We start from the raw sequence: 17,366 nt of genomic DNA, 5'->3' as shown, positions 1-17,366 counted from the left end.
AAAAAAAAAAAAAAAAAAAAAAAAAAAAAATTCCTAAAAGCTATGCGGGAAAAACTCGGATCTTGTGAATTTTCCGAAAGTCCTCTCTCCAACCCCTGTTGGTTTATGCACCTTTTTGTTTTCATATTCGTTTCATACACATTTTTTTCCACACCCGTTGCACTAGTTTTTATTTTGTTTTTCGTGATTGGGTAATAGAGTAAACATTAACCCAATTGTGTTCTTTAACTGCACACACAACGTCAGATTTTTTTAACATTAAAAGAAGAAAATATGATATGTCAGGTCTTTTCAATTATTAGCATAATAAATGGAGAGAAATGTCACAGTACCCCAAACGTTTACACCAAGTAATGCAGAATTCAGATCATGTTTTTGTCCTGAACAGAACTGCAGCTGTAATAATTTTTCAACACTAGAAAATGATTACGAATTTGTTTTCTACATACTGGAATTCAAAATTCAAATTTTTAAATATTTGGTAAATTTTCAGATTAACACCCACACGCTAAAAACCCTAACCCTAAAACCCTAACCCTAAAACTAACACCCTAACCCTAACCTTAACTCTACAACCCTAAAACCCTAACCCTAAAACCTTAACCCTAACACCCTAGTGAAAATCGTGCGGGTGTTGATCTGAAAATTTACCAAATATTTTTACCCCCTCCCCTTAAATCCTAAAAATTTATGGGCGGAATTTTGGTTCAAGCACCCCACATAACCCCTCAGCTTTTTCTTAACTTTTTAGAATTTTCAGAAAACTTTTGCGAATTTGTGTTCTACACACGGGAATTCATACGATCATGCAAAATAAAATAGAAAAAAACAAGTTTTTTTTTCATGTGTGTTTAGGTGATTTAGCTGTTGTTTTTAGCACATTTCACAACCACCTGATAGTTTCCTCATTTCTTTGGCATTCTGACATGTATTGATGTCCTTCAATACTTTTCTCCCCACAAACACATTTAAAAGAATGATGATGCGTTCTTTGCTGGGATTTAAATGAAAAATTCGGACTGTTTGTATTTTCAACTTGGATTTTAAAAACAAATTCGAAAACGATCAAAACTTTTAGGATTGGGCGGGGTGAGGTAAAAAATTATAGAAGTAAATTTTGAATTACGAATTTCCATAAATTCGCAAAAATTAAAATAAATTTTGAATTATGAATTTCCATAAATTGGCAAAATTTTTCTGAAAATTCCCCAAAAAATAAGTTATGAGGGGTTCTATAGGGTTCTTAACCTAGAATTCCACTCATAAAACCTAATCTACTGTAACAACCATGGAGCCTGGGCAAAAATGCCCTTGAATGAAATGCCCCAATGCAAAGAAATAAAAATGTCCTTTGGTAATATATATATTTTTTGACAAAGCATTTATAGATGTTTTACAAATGCTTTTTTTGAGTATCCCATAGTCTAAAACGAAAAATTTTTTGCAGTGGAAAATAATGTGTCCAATTCATCAATGCAGATTGGAAACATTCGTCTTTCTTTAAAGATATTCTATGAAAATCCTGTCTTTTAAAGGCATTTCAGCTGTGACCATCCTATTCTTGAAAAGCGTTTTAACTGTAACCATCCTGCATTCAAAACATGATCATTTTGTCTTTTTATTTTTAAACCAAGATCTTCAAACAACATTATTTGGGCTTGCATGTCACAATTTGGCATTAAATGGTATGATGTGATTTGTGGGAAATTTAATTACCATGTAATGATGGCTGTGTGGTAAGAAGCTTGCTTCTCAACTGCATGGTTCCGGGTTCAATCCTAGTGTGTGGTACCTTGAGTAAGTGTCTTTGGGCTGGCCAAAGCCTTGTTAGTAAATTTGGTAGATGGAAACTGAAAGAGACTTTCATGTGTGTGTATATATATATATATATATATATATATATATATATATATATGAGAATGAGATATGTATATGTATATATATATATTTATGTGTGCGTCTGTGTTTGTGCCCCCACCATCACTTGAAAACTGATGTTGGTGTGTTTATGTCCCTGTAACTTAGCGATTCAGCAAAAGAGACTGGACACATTCTCAAAGTAACATGACCAATAAGGTGAAGAGAGCATGGTGACAGAAGACTTAAGGACAGTGAGTGAAGGTTGCAAGAATGCAGTTCCACTTATTTCTTTTCAAGCATCATAATTTAGATGGAAAGAAGAAGGTGCGATCACAGTATGTAAGCGGTGGAAGTAGGGGGATTCAGAATCCATAAGTTGGGTGGTATAGTAAGGTATGCAGGAGAAGAGCTGATGCTAGTTTCCTTAGCACCCACCTAATTACAATGTGAGGGTCTCTGCTGAACTTATTGCTGATTATCACCTTACTGACTGCTCTCTTGTACAGGTTGAATGCTTTCGGCTCAGTTACAGGTGGCCTGGTATAATAGAAGATGGTGGAGAGATGAAAGGATATAGAATAGGTACAGTGGAGCAGAGGGGAAAGGAGGTAGTGGAAAGGTGTGAGAGTAGGAAATAAGCAGTAGGCAGCATGTTGAGGGTACATTATCCTACTGTTTTAGCCTCTTGTGTGCCCATTGTTTACACTAGGTACACCTCATAGAATTTCTACCAATTCCTTTTCTGAAAGCAGAACACAATCATTTCCTTATTCCTATAAGGATTTTGTGTTCCCACACTACTAAAATTTTTGTTTTAGCTAAGTTACTTTAAGACCCTTCAATTCTGTGTCTGGCATATCTGCTACAGATTCTGCTATAAGAGCTAAGTTAGCAGCATACAGAAGTTCCCAAGAAGAGCTGGTTTCATATTCTTTTGTTATGACATGAAAGACTGTAATAAAGAGAACTGAGACATGATATATCTTTACATGCATGCTAAATTCTCTTCTGAACTTATTGCTGATTATCACCTTGTTGATTGCTCTCTTGTACATAACTTGTACAAGTCATTCATCTATTCCTAGTTTCCTTAACACCTACCCAATTACAATGTGAGGTCCTCTGTCAAAGGCTTTTTTCAAATTGCTAGGTATAGGGGTTTACTCCTAGCCATGTACATGCAATTATCTCACAAAGAATATGGCATCAGTACCTTTTCCTGGGGCCAAGCTGAACTGCTTCTCATTCAGGCTAATTCTGTTCCTAATCAGTTTTGCAATAACCCTTTCTGTAAACAACCCTAACATCATATACATACCATATATATAATTTATGTACAGCATGCCACCATTTCCACAGATTTTGTTAAAATTCTGGCACCTATAGAACTAGTCCAAAGGTACTTACTGAGCCTTTAACTTCAGACACAACATAAAATGAAGTACTTCTTTCTAATGTATAACACCTTACAGCTACTCCACAACTGTGAAATGTAATATTCACCTTTATTTTTATTTTTTCACAATGTATTGAACACACGCACACCTCTAAGGTATTAATCACAATGGATTGGAAATTATTCTTCTCACAGCAGGGTACAAATGTCCAAATGTCTTCTTTAGTAGTTGCTAAGTTTACATTAGGTTTTACTAGGTTTTGATTCCATGCCTGGAACTTTTCTCTAAATCTTCCACAGTCTCTGCTGTAAGAATTTAGTATCGGCATATAGGAGTTCCCATGTGCAACCATTCTTCAACTCCATTGTTATGGCTAGGAGGGGGCTGAGAAGCAAGTCCTGATGGACACCTACTTGCACTCTAAATTCCTCATTGAATTTATTGCCAAATCTTACTTTGCTGATTGCATCATCAGTATTACTATCAACATCATTTAACATCCATGTTCTACTCTGGCATAGGTTGGATGGGTTGACAGGATTCAATGAGTCCAAGGACTGCATCAGGCTCCAGTGTCTGCTTTGGCATAGTTTCTATGGCTGGATGCTCATCCTAATGCCAACTAATTACAGAGTGTACTGGGTTTATTTTTTCATGGCACCAGTACTACTGAGGTTGCCATGTAGCTTCCAAGAGTATACACTTCGAGGAAATGGGTTGTCAGCTTTATTTTAGAGATTGAGAGGACACAGTTTGACAGAAAAGTTGTGGGAAGTGCAGGTTCTTGTAGTAGAGCTGCATAGTTACCTAAATTTAGTTGGAGATCTCTTTACATAGATTGTGCTGCTTTCCCCAACCATTCAAATCACGATTTCCTTAGTAACTCTCAGACAATAGATTGTAGTACTCTGCTCGAAATCAACAAATGCTAAGTAGAGAAGCTTACACTTGGCTAGCAACTTTTTGCAATTGTCTCAGTATGAAGACATTATCTCCCACTCTCTCTCTCTCTCTCTCTCTCTCTCTCTCTCTCTCTCTCTCTCTCTCTCTCTCTTTCACACACCCACACATATATTAAACCTGTATTTTATTACATTATTTCATATCCTAATCATGCATCTTGATAATAATATTATTAGCCTTGATATTACACATAATGAGTGTTAGCAACATTCACATAAGTGTTCTCAAGAACAACAAATTAACTTATGTAGAAATACTTATCAAAACATATATTTAATATATTTGGTTAGAAAAAAGCTGTTGTATTTTTTATGAAATATGATAAAAATTTTTGTTTCATGTTTCCTCTTCTTTTTAGTCAGCTGCAAGCACTTGATACAAGCTAGAGAGAGATTTGTAAACGACCGTGCGAAAGGAGAAGTGATGAGAATGGCTCCTTTAGTACATGGCATGGTCGATACAAATAAAATATGAAAAAGAAATAAATGAGTATAAGTGCCAGAAGGAAAAGAGAGACACAACCGGGGTAGAATGTTTAAGAGAAGATTTTATCTATAGGTTAACATGTGTGTCTGTGTGTGCGTCATATAAACATAATAATAGACAGGTTGTCATGTATACAAAGCGTGCGTGTACAAACATGGGTGTATGCATGTGTGATAAGTACAGAGCATTGAAAGAGTCTATAATATGACGTAAGAAGAATGTTCAGACACAAGGATGATAAATACCAGTTCGTAGTCAAGGTATATGATAGTTGAAATGCTGTACCAAGAAGTTATGGCTGCAATGCAGAGCCGGTTGAGGTACTGTTGTATAAGAAGTTGTGGCTACGATGCAGAGCCAGTCTCTTGTTACAGAAGGTTGTCGCAGGTTGTATTTGCTGTTAACCATGATGAATTAATTCACAAACAGTGTGGAGATAGAACCTGTGCGAGCGTTGCTGATTGGTGTGTACGTTGAGAGATGATGTTGACGTTGAGAAGATGGAGGCGACAAAGAAAGAGATTGCCGTATGCTGTTAGTCAAGTGTTGATGAGTCTCCATGTAGCTGCTGTTATGTCTCAACGGAACTGGCTGTGTGCTCTGTGGTCAGTGGCTAGACCTCAAAAGGTCTGGAACCGAAAGACCTTGAGACGGTGTGAAGCTAGTGCTTTATACGATGCAGCTGGCTCACCAGAAGTTTAGAAAAGACTGTCTCACGTGACTTCTTTCTAATGTATAACACCTTACAGCAACACCACAACAGTGAAATGTAATATTCACCTTTATTTTTATTTTTTCACAATGTAAGGCTGCGATTGGTTGGCATTTTGCTGTTATCAATAATCACTTTATATTTTTCAGGGGTAAAGGTGGAAAACTTGAAGACTTATTTGAAAGGTTTTGGCAGTGGCGTCTTGAAGACAGCCCTGATTTTGCTGCTTTTTGTGGGAAAATGGAATATAATGATAGAGTAGATGACTTACGTGTTGAAGCTTATATAAAGCAAAAGGTACTGGTTTTTCCATCATTAACCCTTTTATTACCAAACTGCCCATGGATCTATGATGCAAACTTCCTATTTTAAAATGAACTAAATTAAAACCTTCCGTAAAAATTTCATGTTAATTTATGTACTAAACTCCAGTTTAATTCTGATAAAGTTATTTTACTAAATTCTTCATTATTACCAAAATTAATTAAAACAAAGGCAGTATATTTTAACAGGAATTCTGTTATGAAAGGATTAAGAATAAAATTTTATTCAAATTAGGCTGTTACACCCTAGTAATGTTTAAAAAGCTTTTCCAAAACAAAATATCATTGATTTTAAAGAAAAATATCACGTTGTACTCTTAATTTTCACAAACATTTACCACCATCTTTACCTGTGCAAAGATTTATTGCCTTCGACAGTTTTATATCTCCAACATTGTGAAAACTATATCCAATTTTAGTTTTACCTTTACAGCAAATAACAGTTTAAGCTACTAAGTAATTGTATTCAGCAGATATTCAACATATAGTCAGGTCTCAAATATAGGGATATGACTATCTGATTACTGGTGTTCTTAAGCCTAACTTTGTACTATGTTTGCATAGTCTAACACTACTCTAATAGACTGTGTTGGCTGCACACTGCCATGACCCAAACCCTGTTTTCATATATTTCTCTGTTTCTCATGCTTGACTTTTCATTATAAACAACTCACTGAACTCAAGTATTCAAACTTTGTACTTTATACTTCAACTTTCCACTCATTTAATGCATGCTGCTTCTATAACCAATGAAGTTGAATTAATATCCCACCATCAAGCAGGTTAAAGATGTACGGCGACATAATATAGTCTTACATGGAGATACAACTGGAGTGCTGTTTTGAGTAACAGTTGTGGTAAAGCAAGATCTACTAGAGACCTACTCATTCTTATTTCTTTACTGCCCACAGGGGGCTAAACAGGGGACAAACAAGGACAGACAAAGGGATTAAGTCGATTACATCGACCCCCAGTGCGTAACTGGTACTTATTTAATCGACCCCGAAAGGATGAAAGGCAAAGTCGACCTCGGCGGAATTTGAACTCAGAACGTAACGGCAGACGAAATACTGCTAAGCATTTCGCCCGGCGTGCTAATGATTCTGCCTGCTCGCCGCCTACTCATTCATGTCACTCACCAGTGGGATTTTGTCCTTGAGGCTCGTATTGTGTTCAGTATCTCAAGCTCTCAGATTAATCACTATTCTCAATCCTTTCTCCCCAGAGCTTTAGTCTGTTGAAAAATTTTTCTCTGAATATGTCATCTAGCTGCTATTAACTTTTTAAATAGGAACAGTAACAGTATAAATTTCACCAATCTTGGAGAGCTTGTGCAGACTTTGGGTGTAACCTCTTCTTGCAGATCAAACTGATAAAAAAAAAAAACAAGCAGTAGTACTTACAAAAAAAAGTTTCTTCCGTCTGCTACAGCAACTGCTTTCACTATTCTGAACCAGTAAGCTGCATACACTTCCATCCAGATTCATCTGTCTTATTTGTCTCTCCTTACATTGTACTCCCTGCATCTTACCCTAGATCCTGTTATAATTCCTTTGTTAATCAATTCTCAATTAAAGCTGCTGCCCTCTCGAATGCCCTTCTATGTTTTCTTCAAATGTCAACCTACAGAAGTTTAAATTAAACATCAATTTGCCCACAAGTCTGAAAGGATTTAGAGCTTGGCACAGTCTTCTGATATGTCAGTTCCTGTAAAACCTCTGCCAGCATGGAAGGAGGATGTTAAATAATGATGATGAAAGCAAAAATATTATGATGGAGTGTTTTCACTTCAAATAACAAAACAAGGAAGATAGTCTAGCATATAAAATTCTTTGTTGAAAAACTTTTGGTGTTGCAAAATTCTTTGCTAACAGTGCTTAGCTTAGAGATTATTCACCAGTGATGTTCTGGTTTGAATTTTACTGTAAATAATGTCATGTTGATTTTAAACTTTCTTCTTTAAACCTTTATAAATTGTTACTGTTCTTTTGTTTCTTTTCCTTTTTAATATGGTTACAGCCAATTATAGAAGGATTTTTGAAAGAAGCTTCTGCTATAGACATGTCAGATCTTGATCATGACTCCAAAATAAATCTTCGTTTACTAAAAGAAGATCTTGAGAGCACTCTTAAAGGTTTAGACTTCATGGGGTAAGTTACACTTTATTTCTTTATTAGCTTTTCAATCTCTGTCTGTCTCCTTCTCTCTCTGATAAACACTGCTGCTCTGAATCACCTGATGTGCATATCTCTCTTCTCTGTCTCACATCATCATCATCATCATCATCATCATCGTTTAACGTCCGCTTTCCATGCTAGCATGGGTTGGACGATTTGACTGAGGACTGGTGAAACCGGATGGCAACACCAGGCTCCAGTCTGATTTGGCAGAGTTTCTACAGCTGGATGCCCTTCCTAACGCCAACCACTCAGAGAGTGTAGTGGGTGCTTTTACGTGTCACCCGCACGAAAACGGCCACGCTCGAAATGGTGTCTTTTATGTGCCACCCGCACAAGCCAGTCCAGGGGCACTGGCAACAATCTCGCTCGAAAATCCTACAGGAGCCAGTCAGGCGGTACTGGCAACGGCCACGCTCAAAATGGTGCATCTCATGTGCCACCCGCACAAGAACCAGTCCAGGGGCACTGGCAACGATCTTACTTGGCTTGCCGGGTCTTCTCACGCACAGCACATTTCCAAAGGTCTCGGTCCGTAGTCATCGCCTATCAGCAACTTTAACTCAACTACTACTATGATAGTCAATTGATCAGCAAAAAATGGTTAATTCCTTTGACAATGGTTGGGTTCCAATTCATGAGTGATAAACTTTGGAAATCATTTTTTTCAGTTCTTTCTATAATGATGAATAATTTCTCAGTACACCAAATTTGCAACTTGGGCTTCAATTTTTATTTGAAACTACTTGAATTCATTTACACCAAAGACATTTTTGAGGAAAATATGAATATCAATGCTTTCATTCATACTCTTTTAAAACAAATCTGCTGTTAACAGGCCGTCTTGTAGCCATTTCTTCTATTGTTCTGTAATGTTAAAGTTTAAAATTTACATTGGTGAATTATTTACAGTCTTTGTCATCATCACCATCATTGTTTAATGTCCACTTCTCCTTGCTTGCATGGGTTGGATGGAATTTGTTTAGGTGGATTTTTTACAGCTGGATGCTCTTTCTGTCACCAACCCTCACCTGTTTCCAAGTAAGGTAACATTTCTCAATGACCAGACATATCTTGCAAGATTGGAAATGAAGGACACCGCTTGCATGATGGCGACACTCAGTTACAACTATCATATGATGTCAAGGCCAGAAGAAATAACACATGCATGCACACACACACACACACACACACACACACACACACACACACATGCACACAGACATAATGGCATGAAAAAAGTGCAACCGGTACACTCTGTGAAGTGGTTGGTGTTAGGAAGAGCATCCACTCAAAGCAACCAATGGGTGTGACCCTTGCAAGCATGAAATTTGGACATTAAATGATGATGGTGATTATATACGACAGGCTTCTTTCAGTTTCTGTTTATCAAATCCACTCACAAAGCTTTGGCTTGCCTGGGGCTGTTGTAGAAGACACTTGCTCAAGGTGCTACACAGTGGGACTGAACCTGAAACCACGTGATTTGGATGCAAATTTCTTATTACACAGTATTCTCTTGTTATTCTTTCATTGCCAAAAACTGTGTCTTTGGATATTCTGGTATCTTGTACCTAGTAGTAACATCTATTAGTTCTATCTAGATCTTGATTATAAGGTTTTATCGAGTAAAATCAGAGTTTTTGTTTTTCATTGGAATATCAAGGAAACATTGGATGTGAGATATGTCAATGATCTCTATGAACAAGAGCAACAATGTTTGTTAATGAGATTCATTTAAAATACAAGCCTTTTATTTATAGGGATCAGCTGAAAAGTTCACAGGCTGACCAAAATACTCTCATGGAATGTGACCAAATGAGGCTTATTTTTCAACATAGTCCCCTTGCAGTTCACCCATTTCTTCTATTGAGTTTGCAGTGCTGGGATCCCATTAATGAAGAAGCTTTCATCTTGTTGGTCAAAAAAGTCATCAACAGTCATCACTGCAATACTGCTTCCCAGCCAAAAGATTTCTCATGTCGGGCAACAGATGATAGTCAGATGGGGCCAAATCAGGAGAATAGGGAGGGTGATCAACCAGTTCAAAACTGCACTCATGCACAGCAGCTACTGAAAGTAAGGACTTGTATACTGGAGCATTGTCCTGATGAAAATGACTGCTTTCATCAGTTTTCCTGTGTGTTTAGTCTTCATAGCCTATCATAACTGCCTCAGCAAGTTGGTATAGTACTCTCCATTAATAGTGTAGCTCTTTTGAAGATAGTCAATAAATATGATGCCTTTTGAATCCCAAAAACCTGAGGCTGTTACCTTCTCTAGTCAATAAATATGATGCCTTTTGAATCCCCAAAACCTGAGGCTGTTACCTTCTCTGCAGATGAAACGGCCTTGGCCTTCTTTGTAGCAAAGTGATGAGGCCAACACTCATCCTTGAACAATGTCAGGTTTTCTTGTGTTGTGATCAGCCTGGTGTGTTCAAAAACACACCAGCAGAAACATTCTTTATGCCATATTCATTTTGCAAAATATTCTCACCCCTCTCATGGGATATGCTAATAGCATTCACCATTTGATTTATAGTCAGTCGCCTGTCATCCATCACCATGTGATGAACACATCAATGTTTTCCTCAGTAGTGGCAGTTGCAGGACATCCACACCTTGGGTCATCACCAAGATTCTCCCTTCCCCTCTTAAATTCACCAGCCTACTTTTGCACTGTTGATAAAGCTGGATTATCATCCTGTGCTGTATCAACTGTGTCAGCATGAATGTCCTTGGGGACTAAACCCTTTTTTGTGCCAAATTTGCCAAATTTTATCAGTTTTCAAGAGAAGTTGCTATGAGTTACTTTTGAAGTCGTCTTTGAACTGTCGTATATCAGTTTACTTCAAAAGAAGCAATACAGTTATTAATAAGGAAGGTTGAAATTAATGCATGCAAAATTTCACAGCTCTAGAGCCACTCCTTCATAGCAACCAATGAACTTTTCAGCCCACCCTCATATAATCTGAATCTGTTTGCTCTCAACATCCTAAAAGCATTTTGGATTAAACTTTTAGTTCGATTGCTCTATCAGTTATTTGTTTATGAGTATATCTTATATATTTTGTTTCACTGTGTATGACCACTGGTCAAAAAATGACATGTTTCTAAGATTCACATGAGCTCATGAACTCATTATGAGAGCTTACAATCCTTTACTATTGTAACTTGTTTGTTAATTACTATTTTTCCTTATCTCCTAGCTACTACTTTCCTGTCAGTTTCCTAGAAAATCCACACATAAATTTTATGTTCCGTGTTGACTGGATGCAGTTTAAGGAAGAAGCTGACTACCAGAAATATGTTGCCTGTATGAAGAGTTTTGTAAAGCAGGTAAGTTAAACTAACCTCATAATAGATGAATGCAGTGTGTATGAGCAATTATTGCAAGTTCATGGCTTGCAATAATTATCTTGGTTTAATAATCTAGATAATACTAGGCCTAGAGAGATTGCAATGTAATATACAATAGATAACAGAAAATTGAAAAGTGTATATTTGATGATAAAAGATAGAATTGGATGAATTCTGCTGATTTGGCCTATACATATTAGAAGTAAAAAACAAAAAAATAATAAATCTGACATATATCTAGCAATAAGGATCAAGTAAACCACTGTAAATTTCAAGTTTGTTATCTATTTTTTTTATTGATAAAGAAATGTTGATAATGATGACATAAGCACATCTTGGATGTTAATTTGAGCATGGAGTCAATGACTTTGAGAAATATCAAAGCAAACATTCAATAACAAGTCCATGTATAGAACTAATCATAGCTGTGTTACCATATGGCAAGTTATCAGAGATATACTTTATTAGCAAGATTGAATGCTAATGCTCAACAGATCGAGCACTTATACAAAGAAGGGGTCAAAATAATTTTGACAACTTTCCATTAAATAACCAGTTTTCAAAATATTTTATAAAATTGGTGTTAACATTCTGTTGTGTTGTGCTTAATATCTGACTTTCTGTGAAAACTGAAAAAATCTGCTCTATATAAACAGTAGAGTTAGTAACTGTTGAGCGTTTACTAACATAATTTTAATTTTGAATTTCATATCTGCTGTTCAGATAAGTTATAGTCTTTTGTGCAGTTTCAATAGTAGATGTGTAATGGTGTTGGGGTTCTACTTGATTTGTTGTTATTCTTATTGGCACCAAGTCATCTCTGATCAAACAGCAGTGATCTGTAACATTCCAAACATGACTGTCTTGTTTGTTTTCCCCATGTGTAATGTATCTAGGATCATATTTCCAAAGTATCTTCCTTTTCTAGGGTGGTAGGGTGTGATATGAGGGAGATATACAGTTGCTGTTTCTAGCAGGTTGAATGATTAGGTTCAGGTCTTTTGTTCAATGTACTGGATTTATTAAAATCAAAGCTCATGAGGGATATTAAAATTACTCTGTGTAATATATGTTAATCCCTCAAGCCTGTGAAGTACCTTCTATGTGGTCCCTTGACCTGCTAGAAATAACAGCTAATCTCCTTCAAATTACAGCCTACTGTCTTATAAAGTAGGGACATGTTGGATGATATTGTCTGAATGAAGGACAAGTTGGTCACGGATGGAATGCCTTAGCATACTCTGTTACAGCTGACTTTATTTCCTTGTCTTTATCAGTTTAGCTTTATGGCTGATTCAAACTGAGAACACTGCATTGATTTATGTAAATATCCATTTCTACACATCTATGGTAGCATTTTCTGTAGAAATTTCTGATCTTATTTTGAACAGCAGTGTCTATTAAAGATTTAGATGGGCATATTCTTCTTGTTTTAATTAACCCAGTGGAGGAAATGCAAATCTAAATCCTTGGAATAAAAAAAAAAGTTGTTTGACAGATAAAATTAAAATGGCTTTTTATTGCCAATTTGTTGAAACTTTGTAAAAATGCCTAACACATAATGCTACATATTTCTTTCATTTTTACCTAATGTTAGAGTTTGGTACCACTTCTATTGTAAACTTATCTTTCAGTAGAATTCAGTAGAATTACTATTTATTTTGTAACCTTCATAGGATCAAGAGTAAACTTTACTCGAGCAAGATTTGAACTCCAAATTTAGATTGTTTAAAGTATGTTGTCTAATGCTATTACTTCTGAAACCACTAACTAGATGCTAAATAATACAATAATGTTCTTAAAAGATTTTAGAAGATTTGAAGCTGAATATCTAGGAAAAGTTCTAAAGCTGATTGCTTCTAGTTGCTTCTATATTAAATTCTATAATAATTTTGTTTCAGTTGGGTGATATAGAAACTATTTTACTGGAGGGAATTGAGAAGAAGATGATTTGTCCTATTGAGTCAGTGGTATGTATTATCTAATCTATTTTCATTTATTACATTATCAGTATCATCATTATTTTCTGCCTGCTTTCTGAGCAGAAAGAAACGTTAGGAGTTGGATATGTCATCACATTCCAAGTTATTTGAAGTTATTACTTGCATACATGTTGTTTTTAGTTTAGTTTCTATGACTGGATTCCCTTTGTAATTCCTCATCCCTCTATATGCCCAACTCTGGGATCTTGTCTCATTCTCCCTTCACCTCTACACATTTTGGCAGTCTGCTCACCACTCATTCAATTTCCCATACAACCTTGCAAACTACCTACCTACTTATACTCAGCTTTTGCTTTGTGGTTGGGCCACCTGGGCACCTTAACACCGTTCTGGGCATTGCAGCTCTCTACTGATCATCCCCCCACTTTTTTTTTGCATTATAGATGTGAGTAGTTATACTGGTCCCTCTGCAGGAACCTTCTCTGTTTCCCTCTCTCATAGTAATCCTTTCATTCCCAAGCATGAATCTGACCCTCACCCACCTATGCCTGGGCTCATAATTCTGCAACCTCAATAGTGCAGGTGACACAACAAAAAAAGGATCCAGTGCACTCTGTAAAGTGGCTGACATTAGGAAGGGCATCCAGCCATAGAAACCATGCCAAAACAGGCATTGGAAATCAATGCTGTCCTTAGACACATTAGTTCTTGTCGAACCATCCAACACATGCTAACATGGAACATGGACATTAAATGGTGATGATAATTAAAAGAAATATTTTTTTAAAATATCAATATTAATAAAAACAAGTATTAAAATTTTAAAAAAAATTATGTTTTTCTTTTTTTATATTTATAATTTATTTATTTTCAAGAGAGAAGTTCCTCAACAATTAGAAGACTTAATAAAGAAAATAGACAGTGGAACTTCAGTGTTTTTAAACCCATTTAAAAAGACACCAACTAATGAGAAACTGTTAGGAATGTAAGTATTATCCTGAAGTTTATAATTTTCCTCGTTTTTGTTTTGGTGTTCACCTTATATGTTTGTTATATCTGTGGACAATTAGAGTATGCTTTTGCAGCTGGATACTACTTCATGAATTGTTAGTGGATATATAGTTTACAGTGGAGGCACAATGGCCCAGTAGTTAGGGTAGCGGACTCGCGGTCATAGGATCGCGGTTTTGATTCCCAGACCAGGCGTTGTGAGTGTTTATTGAGCGAAAACACCTAAAGCTCCATGAGACCCCGGCAGGGGATGGTGGCAAACCCTGCTGTAATCTTTCACCACAACTTTCTCTCACTCTTTCTTCCTGTTTCTGTTGTGCCTGTATTTCAAAGGGCCAGCCTTGTCACACTGTGTCACGCTGAATATCCCCGAGAACTACGTTAAGGGTACACGTGTCTGTGGAGTGCTCAGCCACTTGCACATTAATTTCACGAGCAGGCTGTTCTGTTGATCGGATCAACTGGAACCCTCGACATCGTAAGCGATGGAGTGCCAACAATAACAACAATATATTTTACAACTGAATATTTCTTCAGTCAGATACTCTACTAGTTTCTAGACACTTCACCATGATATGAGAATTATCCATTGTTTTATATATATCTTTTATCTTTTACTTGTTTCAGTCATTGAACTGTGGCCATGCTGGGGCACCACCTCAAAAGACTTAATTGAACAAGTGCTTATATTTTAAGTCTGGCTACTTATTCTAATGGTCTCTTTTGTCAAACTGCCAAGATATGGGAATGTAAATAAACCAACACCAGTTGCCAAGTGGTGACGGCTGACAAATGCAAACACACACACACACACACACACACACACACATCTGCTTTCACACAGTTTCTGTCTACCAAAGTCACTTTGAAAGCATTGACTGGCTTAAGGCTATAAAAGAAGACACTTGCTCAAGGTCCTGTGTAGTGGGGCTGAATCTGAAACCACATGATTGCCAAGCAAGCATCTTAACCACATAGATGTTTTTGAATTTATGTTCATTTATATATATTTATATTGTGAAGGCATGTAGCTTAGTGGTTAGAGATACTCAGCTCACAGTTGTAAGTTCAATTCCCAGCTGCATGTTGTGTCCTTGAGCAAGACATTTTATTTCACGTTGCTCCAGTCCGCTCAGCTGGCAAAAATGAGTAGTACCTCTATTTCAAAGATCTAGCCTTCTCACGTTCTGTGTCATGCCGAATGTTGTTTGCAAAAGTATTTATGCTAAAAGGGAAATAAAACTGTTCTAGGCTAGACGACAAACTGTTTTACCGAGAACTTACAGCAGTTCTATGATTTTCATAGCATAATTTTTTGATTGGCAGTGAGTTCCACAGTGTATTAAGTTGTTGTAATACAAATGAAGACTACTTCCTCACTTCATCTTCAAAGTGTATCTTAGGTAAGTCAGTTTGAATAGATCAGCTCACTTCAGTTGACATATACACTTGAACTTAGCACTATAAACTCATGAAACATCATTTAAACAATGTTCTTTCAGAGGATAACAGCAAAAAGTTCCCTACTGTTACCTACCGGAGCAGTTCTTTACAGATAAATGGACTGTTTGTTGAGTGTTGTCTTTACTAGTGATACAGAACAATGATGGGTCATCAACTACTGATGCTTCAGCTGAGTATCCTATTGTCTTGGCCAGTTGTAACCTTGTGATGTACTTAGTATAGTTGAAATGTTTAAAAGCTTATTACTAATTTTAATATTTTGTGTCCATATTTCTTTCCCTACTTGCATGAGTTGACTTGTTCTGCAAATTTAGGTGTTTGTTTGAGTTGCTGTAATGTGTATTTTAGAGTGTGAGGATTTTTAATAGCTGCTATTCCATTAACTGAATAATATTATTGTTATTTAGTGTTTAAAATCCTTGCATGGAAAAACAATTTCATTTGACTATGGCTATTTGCCTTGTCTTGGACTCTCACCTCCTTGTGGAGTTGTAAGGATGTGTTGTAACATACAGTATTTCAGACATTTGGGCAATTTAAATGTGGCAGAGTTCATCCCTCTTTAGATCTGACTACAAGTGATTTCTTCCAGAAAGAGAGAGAGAGAGAGTGGAGGGGGGGGAGTCGACTCTAGTACCTAATTGGCACTTTATTTATTGACCCCGAAGGAATGAAGGAAATTCTGTCACTTATTCTTACTCCTATCACCCAGTGCATTTTCATGATGAACTGTACATTGGCATAATTTTATCAGGAATGTTAGATCCTTTCAACCATTTTCCTTTTTGCATGAAGAATGCTGTTTATAGAACCCTATGCTTATCTAACCATTAATTGCAATTCTGATTAAAAGTCAGAGTGTAAGGCAAGCTGGCAGAATTGTTAGCAAACCAGGTAAAATACTTGGTGGCATTTCATCTGTCTTTATGTTCTGTGTTCAAATTCTGCTGAGGTCAGCTTTGCCTTTCATCATAAAATAAGTACCTGTTGAGCACTGAAATGAATATAATCAGCTTACCCCCTCCCCTGAAATTTCTGGCCTTGTGCCAAAACTTGAAACCAATAATATATATGTGCATATGTATACTTTGTGTTACTCTATTTTACTTTCTAGGGTGGAAGAAACTAAAACACAGCTATCTGAAATTCTCCAGAATCAATTGAAGCCAGCGTTGCAAAAGTTAAAAGAATTTTTTGAAAATGTGAATTATTTAAAAATTATATTTTTCTTGTGATAGTTTTGTTACATGAAAATGCGAATATTATTTTTTATTATGATAAACTTTGAAATATGTTGTATATGCATATGTGCGTATAGATGCATGAGCATATTGTGTATGCACATATATACATGTGTGTGTATGTGTACACATGCATGTGATAATGGATTCGAGTATTCATTACACAGTTTACATTTTTATTTTATGGTAGTCAAAATAGTAGATGTTAATATATTGGACAAAATTTTAAAAGCCATTACATAACCAGAGTATCTATAAAAGAGTGAAAAGGGCCAAGTAGATATGTATCAAAATCTATCAATGTAAGAGGGGGTGCTGTAAAGTTCCTGCCTTTAAGAGTATTGCAAAAGACCTGGTTGGGCGCCCGACCTTCTGAGTCCTTTGACAGGGCTAAGAAAAATTGAAGAACCATTACAGTAAGTGTGAA

The 17,366-nt window shown here is 36.3% G+C and overlaps 1 protein-coding gene across 2 annotated transcripts in view; it reads left to right on the top strand.

Annotated features, from left to right (window-relative positions):
* LOC106868120 (uncharacterized) overlaps positions 1-17,366 on the top strand; it is a 46,005-nt gene that overhangs the window by 1,690 nt on the left and 26,949 nt on the right. For both annotated transcript variants that reach the window (XM_014913252.2, XM_052978572.1), the window contains exons 2-7: positions 5,568-5,715; positions 7,761-7,891; positions 11,130-11,259; positions 13,182-13,250; positions 14,099-14,208; positions 16,813-16,900. In XM_014913252.2, coding sequence (XP_014768738.1) covers positions 5,568-5,715; positions 7,761-7,891; positions 11,130-11,259; positions 13,182-13,250; positions 14,099-14,208; positions 16,813-16,900 — 676 coding nt within the window. The remainder of the gene's footprint in view (positions 1-5,567; positions 5,716-7,760; positions 7,892-11,129; positions 11,260-13,181; positions 13,251-14,098; positions 14,209-16,812; positions 16,901-17,366) is intronic.

This window comes from Octopus bimaculoides, chromosome 2, assembly GCF_001194135.2.
Source record: "Octopus bimaculoides isolate UCB-OBI-ISO-001 chromosome 2, ASM119413v2, whole genome shotgun sequence".
Lineage (NCBI taxonomy): Eukaryota > Metazoa > Mollusca > Cephalopoda > Octopoda > Octopodidae > Octopus > Octopus bimaculoides.
The sequence above is the reverse complement of the archived record's forward strand: the minus strand, read 5'-3'. Positions and strand labels throughout refer to the sequence as shown.